General features: G+C 54.1%; 1 protein-coding gene across 1 annotated transcript; it reads right to left on the reverse strand.

The window, feature by feature from the left end:
• Nucleotides 1-1,096: 1,096 nt before the first annotated feature.
• Nucleotides 1,097-16,380, reverse strand: SARM1 (sterile alpha and TIR motif containing 1). Its single transcript, XM_082201790.1, has 9 exons — nt 15,461-16,380; nt 7,889-8,507; nt 7,406-7,618; nt 6,991-7,082; nt 6,423-6,658; nt 4,719-4,821; nt 3,275-3,464; nt 2,400-2,521; nt 1,097-1,266 (listed from the first exon to the last, which is right to left on the reverse strand). The coding sequence occupies exons 1-9, from the start codon at nt 15,883-15,885 to the stop codon at nt 1,143-1,145; spliced, it is 2,124 nt and encodes a 707-aa protein (XP_082057916.1). The 5' UTR covers nt 15,886-16,380; the 3' UTR covers nt 1,097-1,142.
• Between the last annotated feature and the right edge of the window lie 583 nt (nt 16,381-16,963).

Raw genomic sequence — 16,963 nt, forward strand, 5'->3', positions numbered from 1 at the left:
AGCAAAGCCTGGCTTGTTCTGCTGCTACTCCTAAGGCACACTGGGGTTTTTCCAGCAGGTCAGATGGCTACCTGTCAGGGATCCTTTAGCTGCGATTCCTGCATTGCAAGAGGGTGGACTAGATGAGCCTTGGGGGCCCCTTCCAGGAGTAGTGAGCAGCCCTGCTCTTTCTCCAGGCCACGCAGAACCTTATGAACTTCTATCATGGCACCTCTTTCTCACATCCCCAATGCTGCAACCTTTTCCACATTGAGAGTCGTTCCACCCCTTTGGGTGTTGTGCCTGCCCTTCTCTGAACATCGCCTTTTTGAGGACTGTACTGGACACAGTTCTCCAAATGTGGCCGCATGATAGATTTCTATAACGACATCATGATCCTGGCCATTTTGTTTTCAGTTCCTTTCCTAACCATCCCTTGCACGGAATGCGCATTGTCGCTTGGTAACCTCACTGAGCTGTCTCTTGGGACCACAAGGTCTGCCACCTGCAATTCAGGGCCCCATGAATTTAACACTTGTTTGCATTGAATTGCATTTGCCATTTTGCCACCCATTTGGAGAGGTCCTTTCGGAGCTCTTTGCAATCTCTTTTGTGTTTAAACGTCCCTGAACAACTGAGCACCACCGTCAGTAAACTCGGCCACTTTGCTGCTCCTTCCCAGCTCTAGATGGTTTATGAAGGAGTTTGAAAAGCAGTCATTTCCTAAACCTCTGACCATTTGCTTAGCTTAAAAAACAGATGAGCAGACACCTAAGGAAGCTTCTGGAGCCTAGAATCTGATAAATACTTTAATACAAGATAAACACTACAAAGCCCACCTTCCCAACAGCCAAGTAATAACCTAATTGGTTGAGAAACCAAAAATCTTACCCAGGCACACAAAGAGTTAAGAGCCTCTGGTGAAAGGCCACTAGCAAAGGAGAAAGTTTGCTGCTCCAACTGTCCTCGCAGGGCAGTTTCTTCCGGAATTTTGCATAACCTAATCGGCATATCCCAAAGGCAGCCAGCAGGGGGCACCGACGCAGCGGTGGCTGAGCCTGCAAAAGCTGGGGGGGCAGGGGGGGCCCTCTCTAGGGCAGTGCAGACTTGGCGACCCACCACCCCCTTCCTCTGCTCCGTTGGGGGGAGCACCTTCCAGTTCCCTAGTTTTGAGGGGGCCCACACTCCAGGCTGTTTTCCGAGCCAGCCGAGGAATCCCGGGAGGAGCGGCCTTGCAGGAAGCGGATGATCTTCTCAATGGTGGCATCTTGGTATTCGTGGGACCATCTGCATGGGAAGTGGAAATGAAACAGCTGAACCACGGGTCGGCAAACTGAGGTCCGCGGGCCGGATCAGGCCCAATAGCCTTCTAAATCTGGCCCGCGGACGGTCCAGGAATCGCTGCATGGATTGCCAGTGCGTGTTCTTTCCCTCTCCCTCCTATGGCGGCGGCGCCTCCTCCCTCCCTCCTCCTGGCTTTTCCCTGCCCTGCCTAGAGGAGGCAGGGGGCTGGGCTTAGTTGGTGCCCGCAGCAGCGCTCAAGCAGCCGCCATTTTAAGCAGCCCCTCTCTGGAGCCCTTTCACACGCCGCTCATCGTCCCTTGTTCATTTCCCCCAAAAAAATAGTCCGGCCCCCAACAAGGTCTGAGGCAGGGGTCGGCAACGTGCGGCCCATGCACCGGATGCGGCCCATGAAGACCGTTTTACTGGCCCATGAGCAGCCCTCGAACCGAGCCACACACTCGTCGAGTCCCCCCTCCACGCTGCACTAAACCAGCGCAGCATGGCGCAGGCACTCTCAGAGCAGCGCCAGAAATCGCGTCTGCACATACGTAGATACCGGAAATCATGTCTGCTCATGTCCAGATGCTGGAAATTGCTTCTGCACAGAAGTGGTTTTCGGCGTCTGGGCATGTGTAGAAGCGATTTTCGGCACCGCAGACATGCGCAGACGTGATTTCCAGCATTGCACTGTGCCAGTCCAGCCCACGGATGACCTCCATGGGAATAATTTGGCCCATGTCCAGTAAACCTTGCTGGCGTCTGGTGAGGGATAGTGGACCGGCCCCCTGCTGAAAAAGTTTGAGGACCCCTGAGCTGACCCAAGCCATGTGGTGCTTGGGGTGGAAGGGGCCGTGGGGAATCTACAGCTCTTGTGTAGCGCTCCCAATTTTTTTCCTGCATGAACTGGAGCACCGGTTTGGAAAGGGGCAGGGGAAAGGGTGCAACTTCAAGCCTGGTGCTTCAAAGCGTCTTTTGCACCCGAAACTATTAGCATTAAATCGGTTTCAAACCCTTTCAGATTCAGCCTCGTCTCTCCGCGTTTCCCCAGATTCACCCCCCCCCACAAGCAGCTGGCTTCCAGAAATTGCCCCCCCCCGCCCGCCTTATCCCCAGGGACACTCCTTGATCCCACTCACTTGATCCCGTTGAACTTCAGGATGGCTCTCATGTCCTCAGGAAGGGTCTTTGGATCCGGCCATTCGAAGTGGTCTGTGATCGGGACAATGTTCTTCCCGCTACTCAGGGCTGTGACAATTTCCTGTGAAGGATATGCATTTAAAAAGAGAGAAGAAAATCTTGCTTAGGGAGGGGTGAGTTTGTTCAATATGGTTTCCCTTCCTCTTGTCCTGCTGGCTTCCACGTACATTATATCAGGAAGATTTTGGGCATCACGTGGCAGGACAAAGTCTCCCCAAAAGATGTGCCCTCTCAATGAGCAAATGTTCCCGGCCTGTTTGCACTCCTGTCTTGGTGATATCTATGCTGGTTTGGTCATGTCCACAGGATGGAAGATGGCAGGATCCCCAAGGAGATCCCTGCCCTGTGGAAATCCCTTGCAGATGACCGCAGTGCCTGAAGACAGGCAGACTGGTCATGCACCCACAGCAGTGACTGGAGGAGCAATGACCACTTGGAGGAGCGGAGAGAGAAGAAACGCCCTGGTACATCTGCAGCAGCGCAACCAGATGCCTTCCTCTGCCCCGGCTGCAACAAAACATGTCTCTCCCATATCGGCCTCCGCAGCCACAGCAGGTGCTGTGACTCTCCAACGTTTTGACTTCACCTCCCCAAGGCACATTCCTCCGTTGTCTCCTGAGACAGATGGCTGGCAGCTCAGCTCAAGGAGAAGCCCTTTGTCGTGAATTGGGCTGCGTCTCCTGCATTGCAGGGGGTTGGGCTAGATGTCCTTTGGGGGGTCCCACCCAACTTTTCTAGGATTCTCTGAGTTTCATCCCCATCCCCCCCCAAACCCAGAGACACTATGATCCCCGGCAGGGGGAAGCCCTCTCACCTTATGCACCCAGTCTTTGCATTCGCTGTCCCCCACGCACTTGTCGAGGGCGTTGCGCGAAAGCAGCATCACGAAGTTCCGGGCGCTCATCACGCTCTGAATCAGCTTGTCCTCGAACTTCCCGGCCTCCAGCTTCTCCACGTCAATGAAGACGCTGAATCCGTGCAGCTGCAAGTGGACCTTCAGGAGGCTGGAGAGGCGGGAACAGGGCAGGGTGTGTGCGTGAAAGGAAGGGGTGGTTTGACCCAGGCACCCATAATTGGGTTCTTTCCGATTGCGTCTCCGGAGAGATTTAGGGTGATGGCATAAAGGGAAAGGGTTGGAGAACGCCCTTTCCCCTCCGGCTGCAACCTCAGTCCAAACTATACCCTCCCACAGCTGCTGCTGGCCTACCTTACAGGGCTGTTGTAAAGGAACTAATGTACGTCTGCCCTCGTCTCCCCCTCCCTGCTTATGTGTGCTTGTGGTTTCTCAGCCCTCCCTCGCTCCCACTTCCCCTTCTTTAATTAACATGAGCCATTTTGGGAGACTACAATTGTTAAGAAAGCAGAATAATAAATGCATAATTAATAAGCAAGTGCTCTGAACGCCTCCAAAGTGTTACAATATCAGTGCTAAGGATAATTATATCCATTTCACGGTCTTATTTTTAAGTCTTAATGGGTGCATTTTATTCTCATTCAGTCCCCTCTAGAGAACGCAGGTCTCCTGTAGAAATGCAACTCGTAAAAATCTACCACTGCTGCTAACGGTAGCGCAAAGTGCGGTCCTAGTGAGTTCCACAGGTTAATTCTACACTGTCCCATGTTTCTGGCCAATCAAGGCTGCAAGCCTTGCTCTGAGCCCAGCTTGTCAGAGATCCTGCCGACCACCTTAACTACGAAGCAGCCTTTTTGGACCAACCTTTCAGAGGTCACGTGGACTACAACTCCCATCATCCCTGAACATCGGCCAACCTGGGTTGCTGGGAGTTGGAGTCCAACACCCTCTGGATGACATTGGCTTGGCGAGAGCCGCCGTGGGCCAACCCCTGTTTCCTTGCACAGAGAGGTTGAGAGATTAGAAGTTGAGGTTGAGAGAGACAGAAGGGACCCCCAAAGGTTATCCAGCCCAACCCGCTTCAGATGGCCACCCAAGCTCTCTTTAAAAACCTCCCATGAAGGTCCACCACCTTCTGAGGGTGTCTGTTCCACTATCAAATAGCTCTTATTGCCAGAAAGTTATTCCTAATAGTATTCCAGGTGTGATCTGTCCAAGCCAGGATAGAGCGGTCCCACTATTTCCCTTGATCTGGACACGGGACTTCTGTTGATGCAGGCGAGAATCGCATTAAGCTTTTCTGCTGCTGCATCACACAGTTGGCTCTTTACAGAAGGAGAAAGGAGGCTTTTCTCTTTGACACGCCCGCATGTGTGAATGGTCCGCGCTGCATTCCCCTGCCCACCTGGCCAGCTGCGCCCCAGTGGCTCTCCGGTAGCTGATGAAGACGTCCGTCCCCTCCAAGGCGGACTTTCCGCTGCTGCAGGGCAGAGGCGAATGCAGCATCTCTGGGAGGAGACAGAAAGGGGGTGGGTGGCCACAGAACCCTTCCCAAGAGCTTCAAAGCAGGCCCAGGCAATGTGGTGCTGAGGCTTTTCTCCAAGAGGTTCCCAAGCACTTGCACCCGGTCCCTTTCCCACTGTGATGGCCTGGGATTCGGAGTCGGAGGCTGAACCTGAGGAATCCCAGCCTGCCCAGGAGTCCCCGCCTCCAGAAGCAGCTGAGCCGGGGCTGGGGCCTGAGCCCGAAGGGTCCTCACCTGTGCTGGATCCTCAGGTGCAGGCACCAGCTGAGTCTGCTCTGGCCCCTGAGGTGATGGAGGACCCATTGCCTGAAGGTGCCCCACTCTCAGCCCCGTCAGGGGAAGCTGAGGTTGCCTCTGGGTCCGGTAACCCTCTCCTGAGCTGCAGAGGCTCAGGGCAGAGAGGCGGAGGGAACGAAGTTCCCGCAGGAGGAGTACTTGCCTCAAGGCCAGGAGAGGCGAGTCACCTGAGGATCGTGGCCGCCCTATGCCTCGGGGCAGATAAAAGCTGGCCAGCCCCAGTCCCAGGTTGCAGGAGCAACATTGTTGGTCGCCGGTTCCTGCCTGAACCCTGTCCTGCACCCAGCCTCAGCTTTTACGGACTGCCTCCATCTTGCTCCTTTGACCTCAGACTGGACTAGGACCTCGCATCTCGATCTGCCCACGGGACCAGCATGCCCACTCTTTCTTCCGGAGAAGGGAGCTCCCACCAATGGGAGGCTGGACTCCATGCCCAGGGTCCCTGGCACAAAGCCTCAGACGTGTATGTGAGTGACAGGAGAAAAGGCCTTGGTTGATCCATAGGGACCCCGTGAGGCATCTAGTCCAACGCCCTGCAAGGCAGGAATCTGAGCAAAAGAATCCCTGGTGCCTGGCTTCCCATGGGGGCACCTGGCTGGCCCCTGTGAGAACTGGACGCTGGACTAGATGGGCCATTGGCCTGATCCAGCAGCCAGAATCTTGTGTCTTTATGATAGCGGGAGGAGAAACTGGCCCTGCACACAGTGAGCATGTGGACACAGAGGCACAGACACCCCGGAAGGGAAATGTGGCTCTCAGTCTAGAAAAGATTCCCCACCAGTGGTGTGGGAAGGGGGGGGCCAGGTGCCCCAGGGGCCACTCTGGGGTGACAAAATGGCCCCTGCCTCCCCCCAGCTGTAGAGCGGCCGAGGGTGCCCACAGTCTGTATGGGCGCACTCCATACAGTCACCACACATGCACAGTCCGTATGGGTTGCTGCACAGGCATAGTCTGTATGGGATGCTGCACATGCACAGTCTGTACAGTCACCGCACATGCGTAGTCCGTATGGGCTGTGCCACCCCGGGTGCCGGAGAGGGTTCTTCCGCCACTGTTCCCCACCTTAGATCCATTTGTTCCCTCCCTTCCAAGAGCAAATTGTTTCATGGAATCATACTGTAGAGTTGGAAGGGGCACCCAGGGGTCATCCAGCCCAACCCCATTTTAAGACCTCCAGTGAAGAGTTCGCTGCCTTGCGAGCGAGGCCGTTCCACTGCCAAATGACTCTGACCCTCAGGATGTCCTTCCCGGGGGCTGGGGGGTCCGCAGAGCAGGGGGAGAGGTTACCTCGGGCGGCCGAGAGGATGCGGACGCGGTGGAAGCCCATGTGGACCTGGCAGTCCTCCTGCAGCTGCTGCTCCGTCACGCGGTGGAGGAAGTTGCGGTCGATGCCGCTAGTGACCAGGTTGTAGGTGTACTGGCGGAATTTGGGGTCCACGGAGCCCAGCCAGTCGGCCAGGTTGCTGCGGTCGCAGGTGGAGTAGTTGGCGTAGGTCTTGAGCTCTGTCAGCTCCCGGAAAAACCTGGGGGAAGGAGGGGGCAGCTCAGTAGGGCTGGGGGCAGGGGGGACACCTTCTGCCAGGTTGGAGCAGAGGCACGCCACTTTCGGAGGTGGAACTGGCGGCCCTCAAGGTGCTCAAAACCCTTTTGCATAGCTGTATTTCCTGCAAACATGGTGTGTGCTTTTAAAAAAAGTTGGAATGGCAAACATGAGCAGATTTATAGCACTGCTGTACTCAGGGAGCAATAGGACAGCTGCCGTTTTTGATCTGGTGGGTTCCCTCAGAGATCATCCAGCTCAACCCCGCTTCTCGGCTCAGGAGCTCCTCCTTCCTGGGCGCCGAGAGCTCCTTACCGCTTGCGCGTGATGCTGGAGGTCATCTGGAGGTCCACCCGCAAATCCTCCTCCGTCATCCTCAGCAACAGATCGCCATCCACCTGGTGTTCCTGGGGGGAGAGGAAGGATGGGGTCAGTTTCACATCCAAAGAGCAAGGGGAGAGAAAGCAACATGATCCATGGGGTGGAGGGACTCCGCTACGAAAAAAGGTTGTGGTGTTTGGTAGAAAAAGTGAGTCAGAGTAAGAATAATGTTCTTATGAGGGGTCTTAGCCAGGGGTGGGCTAGGGAGGCAGCTTTTGGGGGAGGCCTGCGTGGGGAGTGAGTTGTGAACCCCCCACAGACACCTGCAGTCTCCTCAGGGGCCCTCTCCTCTCTCCAGGAGCCCTGACCCTCATTCCCCGCACAACCACTGCCCCCTTGCAAGCCCTACCAGGAAATTGGGGCAGTATTTGACAAAGCCGATCTGCTGGAGCCACTTCTGCACCTCCAGGGGTTTCCAGTTGGGCACCGTGGGCAGCAGGCGCCGGGGCACCTCCTCGCCCATCGTGCAGAGCGCCCTCTTGGCAAGCGAGGAGGTGGTGCCATCCGGGGAGTAGCAGACGATCCTCTTCAAGCTCTGGATGGCCCCAATCTCTGTGAAAATCTGAGCAGAGCAAAGCATTTATTCACTTTGTGCATTGGTGCCGCTTCCTGTCCTCTAAGCTTCCTGTTCCTCCCCATTTGGCGAGGTAGGTTAGCCCGAGAGGGAGCAACCAGCTTGCCAGTGAGCTTCATGGCGGAATGGGGATTTGAACCCAGATTCTAGTCAGGGATTGGACCCAGGACCTTCTGCATGCAAAGCAGGGGCTCTGCCGCTGAACTAAGAGAGGAAGTAAGGTGCTAGTCCTCATGGCTCTGCATGCAAACAATCTACCTGCATCTTCTTCTGCTGGGCCTTAATGGCGGCCTCTGCGCACAGGTAGAAGGCAGCCAGGCACTGGGCCTCTGGGCGGGAGCTGTCCAGGAGGGGCACCAGGCGCTGCAGGTCCTCTGCCGTCCTGCCCTGGCTGTTGTCGCTGCTGCCCAGCAAGGTGTGGGCGAAGTGCCCCGGGTCCAGCGTGGCCACGAAGGGCTCCACCAGCGCCAGGGTCCCCGAGTGCTCCACCTCCTTCTCCACCTCCTTGTTGGTGGCCAGGACGGCCACGGCCAGGCAGGCGTGGAACTGCACCAGGAAGCCGTCCTTCGAGAAGGCCAGCGGGAAGAGCCACTCGGCCGCCTTCTTCTCCACCATCAGCCGCTGGTTGGCCGGCCCGCCATGCATAGCCGCGTTGGCCAGGGCGGCAGCGCAGTGGTGCAGGACCACGGGGTCGTTCCAGCGGCACCAGTAGAGGAGCGCGTCCAGGCCGCCGTCGGAGATCAGCTGCGAGCAGGTGTCCTCGGAGTGCTTGAGCATGTGCTCCAGGATCCCCGAGGTGCTGCGCGCCAGAGGGAGGCTCTCGCGCTCCTTGGACAGGTTCAGGATCACGCCCAGGCCGATGCGAGCCACGCGGTCCCTAGGGGCAGAGAACGGGGAGGCAGAACGGGGGTCAGGGAAGCAGCCTTGGGGGGGGGGGAAGGACGCAGTGGAAAGAAGGCCCTTCATTACATGGCCCAGAGTTAAACAGTGGAACTCCCTGCCACAGGAAGCAGGGATGGCCACTAACTTAAAAAGGTAAAGGTAAAGGGACCCCTGACCGTTAGGTCCAGTCATGGCTGACTCTGGGGTTGTGGCACTCATCTCACTTTACTGGCCGAGGGAGCCGGCATGCAGCTTCTGGGTCATGTGGCCAGCATGACTAAGCTGCTTCTGGCGAACCAGAGCAGCGCACAGAAACACCATTTACCTTCCCGCCGGAGTGCTACCTATTTATCTACTTGCACTTTGACATGCTTTCGAACTGCTAGGTGGGCAGGAGCAGGGACCGAGCAACGGGAGCTCACCCCATAATGGAGATTCGAACCGCCGACCTTCTGATCAGCAAGTCCTAGGCTCTGTGGTTTAACCCACTGTGCCAAGGAGGATTAGACAAATTCAGGAAGGAGGAGAGAGGTATCAATGGCTCCTAGCCATCCTCTGCCTTCACAGTCAGAGGCACTGATGTTTCTGAATACCAGTTGCTGGAAACTGCAAAAAGGACTTATGCACTCAAAAAGTACTCAGAGGTACCTTCCTTGTTACACCCCACGTCGCCTGAGTGGGTGGAACAATCACAAATCAGCTGGACTGGAAGGCAGGTAGCACAGAATTGTGGAACTGCAGAGCTGGAGGGCATCACAAGGGGCATCTATTCCAACCCTCTGCAATGCAGAAATGTTCAGACTCCAGGGCTGACACCACTGGCTCTGCAGAATATTCTATGTTAACTGTGTGTGTGTGGCTGCCACACAGAAGACAGCATCTATGGGGGTGGAGGAAGGAAGGAGGGACTTTGCTCCAGTCAGGGCTTGGACCCATAGCTGGGGCGGGATGGGGAGCATCAATGCCAGCAAGGGGGGGGGGGTTTGCATTGCAAGGCTAAACAGCACCCCCCTCACCCATCAGATTCTGCCAGGCTGGCTTGTTCCAGGAAGTGAGCGAAGCGCCCCGTTCTGGGAAAACTTGTCTCCCTCTGTGAGCGACTGACGTCGGCCTCCGTCGAAATCTGGCAGCCGCTGCATCTGCCAGCCCTGGCAGGGTTCCCATGCCGTCTCTGCAGGAGGCTGGGTCCTGCACTCAGGACCTGCCTGGCCCAGCCAGATGGGCCTATCTCAAGGAAGTGGAGAGCTTGGACCTGCCACCCCCAGATAAATTATAAGATAATAGAAGTGTCACCGTAAGAGCTAGAGAGGGACTTAGAGGTCACGTGGTCCCCGTTCAGTACAGGGAATCCAGACAGCTGCAGGATCTCTGAAGGACGGCCATTAGTGTGGGGCAATGGGGTGGCAACAGAGGACTGTTGGGGCAGAAGGCAGGCAGCCAGCAGGAAGTGGTGCCAGATTGAACTCATCCCAGTTTCGTCATCCTCCTTTTATCGCTTGACTCCTAAGCTGGTGCAGAAGTCTCCTGTGCTCAGGTTCCCAGAGGCAAGTGTGAGAGCAGGAGACTGGACTAGACGGGCCATTGGCCAGCAGGCTCCTCTTCTTATGTTCTTGGCCCTGCCAAATTCTGCATCTTCAGGTACCTGAATCGCTGTGCCGTGGAAGATGCAGAAAGCTGGTTCTGTGCTGCTCCAGAGAACCAAGGGATTCAAGTGTCAAGGAAGAAAATCCCAAATAAACCTTAGAAAGACGCCTCTGAGGGCAAGAGCCATTTGACCTTCCTTGGGAGGTGGGGGAACTCAGCCAGATGGGCGGGGTATAAATAAATAAATTATTATTATTATTATTATTATTATTATTATTATTATTATTATTATTAATTTCAGTTTTTTAAGCAGAGGATAGATGGTTTTAAAAACCTCCAAGGAAGGAGAGTTGTCCACTTTCCAAGGAGTTAGTTCCACTCTCCAGCAGCAGCTTTGACACTCAGAAAGTTCTTCCTAATCTTTAGCTGGAATCTCCTTTTTTTTGTAACTTGAAGCCATTGGTTCATGTCCTGGAGCAACAGCAAACAAGCTTGTTCCCTCTTCCCTTTGAGATCTCTGAAGACGGCTCTTGTATCACTTCTCGGTCTTCTCGTCTCCAGGCTAAACACACATGAGAAGAGCCTGCTGGATCAGGCCAGCGGCCCATCTATGTATTTATTTTTAATTTTTATTGGAAATGTTATTTACAACATAACATAAACCCCCACCCCCAATACAGAATTCCACCCTCATTAAACGTGAACATAACATACAATAAGCATAACATACAACAATGCAAACAACCAAATAAAAGACTTCCTTTATCCTGTATCTGGCCTCCTTATTCACTTCTTATAAACTGTTTCCTTTATGAATAATTATTAAGCTTTTTCTAATTATAACTTAAATATCCACAAAGTCTCCTGCAGACATTAATCAAAACAAGTCCAAGTATGTATTTTAGGGCCCTGTTTTGCCAATTATTCTCTGCATTTCCCCCATGCTTTTTGAAACTCTTGTCTAGTGTGATCTCTGATTGCCTCTGTTAATCTAGTCCAGCATCCTGTTCTCTCACACAGTGGCCAGCCAGATGCCTATTATGGGATGCCCGTAAGCAGGACTTGAGCACGAGAGCAACTCTCTCCTTCTGTGGCCTCCAGCTCCCTCCTTCTCTGCCCTGCTCCCATTGGGGGACACACTGGCAGGGCCCCTCTCCCTCTGGAGACCACCTCATCTTGGCACAGCGGCCAGCTGATTCATCCTCCAGAGTGGTGATGAGCAATCAGCACGCAGCAGCAGCAGCAGCACAGCTTGTCCTGGCCACATGGAACAGAACAAGGCGGCTTCCGCCCCCCCCCCCGCCCTGCCTTGGATCCCCACCCTGGTGAGGCAGGCTGGCGGTAGGAAGGGGAGAGGTATATGGTTTATCTGGAGAGATGCAAAGGCCAGGAGCCGCTCCCTCCTGCCAGGAAGCTCATCCGATGGATCCAAAGTCTTTCTGGGTCTCGGCTAATGCATTTTCCCAATTAGAAGCCCCGGTGGGCCCTTAAAAGCCCACCTGGCAGAGAGGAGAGGCTGCCTCAGCCCTTCCTGTGGGGCTCCAGAAAGGACATTGTGCCCCAGGGCAGGTTGTTTTGTTCTCAAGCAGATCCTGGCAAACTTTGATTTTGTATTTCATTTATAATGAGCATCATAGCCAAGTGGGGATTTGAACCCAGATCTCCCAGGTCGCAGTCCTCCTTTAATCCCCACAACATCCCTGTGATTTAGCTTAGGCTGAGAGGTAGCAACTGGGTTTCAAGGTCACACCCAGTGAGCTTCATGGTGGCTGAGTAGGGATTTGAACCCGGGTCTCTCCCAGGTCCAAATCCTCATTTAATCCCTGCAGGGTTGAACCTGGGACCTTCCGTCTGCAAAGGTCTTTTCTACCAAAGCAGCTTCTTCTCCCTAGGAATAAAGCAAGATGCTAGTCCTCATGGTTCTGAATTTAAATAAACAGTGCTTTAAATAAGAACATACAAAGCCTCCTTATACGGTGCAGACCAGTGGTCCACCTAGCTCAGTATTGCCCACACAGACTGGCAGCAGCAGCTCCCCAGGAGTCCAGGCAAAGGGGTCTTATTCTCTAGCCCTACCTAGAGACACCTGCAGCTGCTATGATGGTTTTTTCTCCTAGCTAGTTGAATGAAATAGCAGTCACAAAATTAAAAGACGCCTGCTTCTTGGGAAGAAAGCAATGACAAACCTAGACAGCATCTTAAAAAACAGAGACATCACCTTGCCAACAAAGGTCCGTATAGTTAAAGCTATGGTTTTCCCAGTAGTGATGTATGGAAGTGAGAGCTGGACCATAAAGAAGGCTGATCGCCGAAGAATAGATGCTTTTGAATTCTGGTGCTGGAGGAGACTCTTGAGAGTCCCATGGACTGCAAGAAGATCAAACCTCTCCATTCTGAAGGAAATCAGCCCTGAGTGCTCACTGGAAGGACAGATCCTGAAGCTGAGGCTCCAATATTTTGGCCACCTCATGAGAAGAGAAGACTCCCTGGAAAAGACCCTGATGTTGGGAAAGATGGAGGGCACAAGGAGAAGGGGACGACAGAGGACGAGATGGTTGGACAGTGTTCTTGAAGCTACCAGCATGAGTTTGACCAAACTGCGGGAGGCAGTGGAAGACAGGAGTGCCTGGCATGCTCTGGTCCAGGGGGTCATGAAGAGTCGGACATGACTAAATGATTAAACAACATCAACAAGTTGAATGAACATCAACAACGAATAGTTTGTCAGCCTGGTATGACACAGGGCAGCTATGGCTGCTAACATGACTCCAGAATTTGGGGGGGGCAGGAGTCAGCAGCGCGGTCAGGCCAGGACTTGGGGGGTGTATGGGATAATTATCACAGAAGATTATTATAATTCGAGAAGATAGTGATCTGGCCTGGTCAGCTCTTCCAACTCTGGTTATTCCTTCCTGCCTCTGGTTACTGTGTTTTATTGCTTTCAATATCCTTTGTGAAAAGGCCCTTGTTGTGTTGATGAAACTGGTCCTTTGATGTAGAGTAGCTCTGGTTGAGTCGGTGTTAGTCCAATAGGACACAGGTCTATAAAATATCTAGTTTTGGAGCATGTCAAGTAGGAGTTCAGCACAAACTCGTGGCCAGAGTGCTGTGCAAAAGACGGCAACCTGTGAGTCGCTTCACCATTTCTGGGCTCCTCAATGGCCGATTGAAGTGCTTGCTTGGTAATGTATATTTTTGGAATAAAATCTTTAATCTCCTCACCCAATTGCACTTGTATTGCTTCTGAATCTAAATTTTAAAAGAACCATTTTGCGTTGGGCAAGACAGGGTCAAAATCCGGGGTCTCATTCAGCAACATGAGCAGGATTTGCAACAGGCCTGGCTTGGCCCATTTCATGGAAAGCAAAGCATTGAATGTGCCCACGTTACATGTTGCCACCCCTGAAAGACCATCCGGGGCAGGTTCCCTAAGAACCTAAAAGAGCCTGCCAATGGCCCCTCCAGGCCAGCATCCTGTTCTCACAGTGGCCAAACAGATTTCAAAAAGGGGAACTGGCAGGCAGGATCCGGGCACAAGAGCCCTTCCTCCCCTCCTGCAGTTTTCAGCAACTGGGATTCAGAAGCACTGCTGCCTCTGACTGTGGAGGCAGAGCTGAGCCACTGTGGCCAGGAATTGCTGAATTGCAACTCATTACCAAACTTAAAACCATGGAGAGACCTGGTCTGAACAAAGACATTGGATTCTTATCTCATTATAATGGACTAAGCCATTTTTCACCTTCTCACCCCTTGCCTTTTCCTGTAAGACCTATTGCAGTCGTTAAGAGTCGTCAACAGGCTCATCTCAGCTATCTGCCAATCTCCCATTCCCACCACCCTTCTGAGTAATACCCCTCCCCACCTTCTCACTATATAGAAGGATCTGGCAACTTCTGTTTCAGTGTATCTGAAGAAGTGTGCATGCACACGAAAGCTCATACCAAGAACTAACTTAGTTGGTCTTTAAGGTGCTACTGGAAGGATATTTTTTTATTTTGACTGTGGCCAGGAGCCACTGGTAGTCCTCTCCTTCTCTATGGATTTGTCCAATCCTCCTGAGTCCCATAGTTTAACTATGCATTGCCTAAGTGCACCATTGGCAGGAGGGACGGGTGCCTCTCTTGGCAAGCCTTCATTTGCAGTGCCACCAACAGCCCTCACAGGAGCAGGAAGGCCCCTGGGAGCCCCCACTATAAAACCACTCTTGTGTCTCTGCACGAAAACCTGCCCTGCCTTCCTTCTCAGCCCCCCTCTGCTGTCCCTCTGCCACTGAGAGGTGTGGGTGGTGGTGGTGGTGGGGATCTCTCTGGAGGCAGGGACACAGCGATCGCCCACCTTCAGGCAAGGGCATGCCCAGAACAGGGACTCATGCAGAGAACCACAGGGGTGGGCTCCTTTTGGGGCTTCCTGCACACTCAAAAAGCAAACCTTTTAAAAGCAGGTGGGAAAAATCCCTTTGGGGAAGAAAGGCTGTCGGAAAGGGAGTATAGGAAGGAGGAATTTCAGTGAGTGTGTCACTTGTTCCCTACACAAATGTTGCCCCATTGCCAAGGACAGGGAACTGGAGGTCCAGGGGCCAAATGCAACTCCCCCATCCAAAACCACACCCCCTCTCCCTAGGCCACACACCTGCCTGGCCCTTGCTTCACATCCTCATGCCCATTCCCCTTTCCTGTCCCATCAAAACATAGAAAGGCAGAGCTGAGAGGGACCCCCCAGGGGCAGCACAGGGATCACAGCTAAATAATCCCTGACAGACAGCTGCCCAACTACTGCTTCCAATGAGGTCCCTTTGACTTCCCTCCTCCCCTTTTGTGGGTTCTTTTGTTAACTTTTCCTCCTGCAACTTCTCTGTTAATCCACTTCTACTAAATCTTCAATAAAACCATAGTTGAACTTTTGACTACAAGCATCATTCCAGTCCTACTAATAATTTTAATTGTTAACAATGATTTTTAGAATAAACTATGCATTTTCCCCATTCCTTATTGAAATATTGGTCTTCCCGATTCCTAATTCTTTGGGTCAGTTTTGCCATTTCTGCATCATCTTAATCTGCCATTCTTCTCTGGTGGGGACTGTGCCTTCCCCTTAAGCATGATCGAAGTCCATCCCTCTGCAACGCAGGTATCACAACTAAGGAATCACTAGCTCATTGTCCGTCCCCCCCCAAAAAAAAACACCCCTGGCATTCATTGCTTGGCCTCCTTTTGCCTCTGGACCCGCCCACCTTGGCATGCGGCTCCTGGAAGCTTGCAAGGAAGGGAATGTGGCCCGTGATCTGGAAGCAAAGGTTCCCCAGCCCTGGCCCCCTGCAGACGCCTCGGCCCGTTACTCCCTCCCCGGTCCCCCTGCCTGGCTCACCTGTTCTCCGCCACCAGGATCTGCTCCAGGAGTTTGGCCGCCTGGCACTTGGTCTCGTGGTCGGCCGTCTGGAGCAAGGACAGCAGCAAGTCCAGCCCCCCCTCCAGGCGAATCGCGTCGCACAGGCCCTTGGCGACCTCCCTGCCCACGGTGGGCATCAGCCAGGCCTCCTCCACCAGGGCCAGGATCTCGGCCAGGCCGCGGCGGAGGTCCTCGGGGCCGGCCGCCTGCTTGGTGGCCGAGATGGCCTGGTGCAGGTCGGGCAGGATTCTGTTCAGGGCCGCTTGGATGGCCGGGCTGGCCCCTGGAGAGCTCTCCTGGGGCGCCCGGGGGCTGTCTCCCCACCAGTCGACCGTCAGCCTCTCCGCGTCAGACATGGCTAAGCGGCACAGTCTATAGGCAGAGACGAGGAGAGGGAGCACCATCGGGGGTGGGGGTGGGCGTCAGGGAAGGGGGGCACCTTAAAGCTGCATCCCCGGATCTGGGGATGTCCCCAGGGCGGGCTTGGGAGCCTGGGGTCCGGCTGGCAGGAGGCTGGCACAGCGAGGCGCGGCAAAGGTGAGTCTGGGAGCGGCAGAAGAAGTGATGGAGAGAGATGGAGAGATGCAGGGCTGGAGGAAGGAGTCGGGCGCGTTCTTGGGTACCAGCAGTAAGCTGGCAGCGGTCCACTTGCCGGGCAGCTGAGCTGTTCGTCCTCCTGATGTGGGATGCAGAGCTCTCTGCCGGCAGAGAGGCGGCCAAGCCCATCCCCTCCGGCGATGCCTCGCCTTCCCCGCCGGAATGAAGTCACCTCCCTCTGAAAGGAGGGCCTGTCGCCGTGGCAACTGCATCTTCCTCCTTCTTTCCCTCTCTCCTCTCCTCCTGGTGAGACAAAGAGGACGAGGCATGGTGGTCGCGTCCTCGGCGACGCTCCGGGCTTTAGGTACATGACATTGCACGCCCCCTTCCCAGTAATAATGAAGCAGTTAAGGGGAATGGAAAGGGATTCAGGTGTGGGGTTGGGGAGGGGAGGGAGCGTTTGGGAAGTTGGCGGAGAGCGGCGATTGGACGAGAGTTTGACTTGTGGTTAGGTCATCATCGTTCCTCAACTCAGTTCTACGACTCCCATCAGCCTCAGCGAGTATGCGCTCCTCAGCAGCAAGTTCTGGGTTCAGGGAGGGGTCTTTCCCAGCCCCACCGTCATGAAATTGTAGGGTTGGAAGGGACCCCCAAGGGTCATTTAGTCCGACCCCCTGCAAGGCAGGAATCACGGCTAAAGGATCCCTGAGAGGTGGACATCTGGCCTCTGCTTCAAAACCTCCATTGAAGGAGAGCCCACACCGTAAGCTTGAGTGGGAATCTCCTTTCTTGTGATTTGAAGCCCTTGGTTCTGGTGCTGCTCTCTGATATTGTTTGCTCCATCCAAACAACTCTTCAGGTATCTGTAGTTAGATTATTATTTTCCCAGCCTTATTCTGTAGCTGTTGCCAACATAAAAATGGCCTGTTGTTCCGAGGACTCTGG

Source organism: Podarcis vaucheri (genome assembly GCF_965113315.1).
Source record: "Podarcis vaucheri genome assembly, chromosome: 15".
NCBI classification, from domain to species: Eukaryota; Metazoa; Chordata; class Lepidosauria; order Squamata; family Lacertidae; genus Podarcis; species Podarcis vaucheri.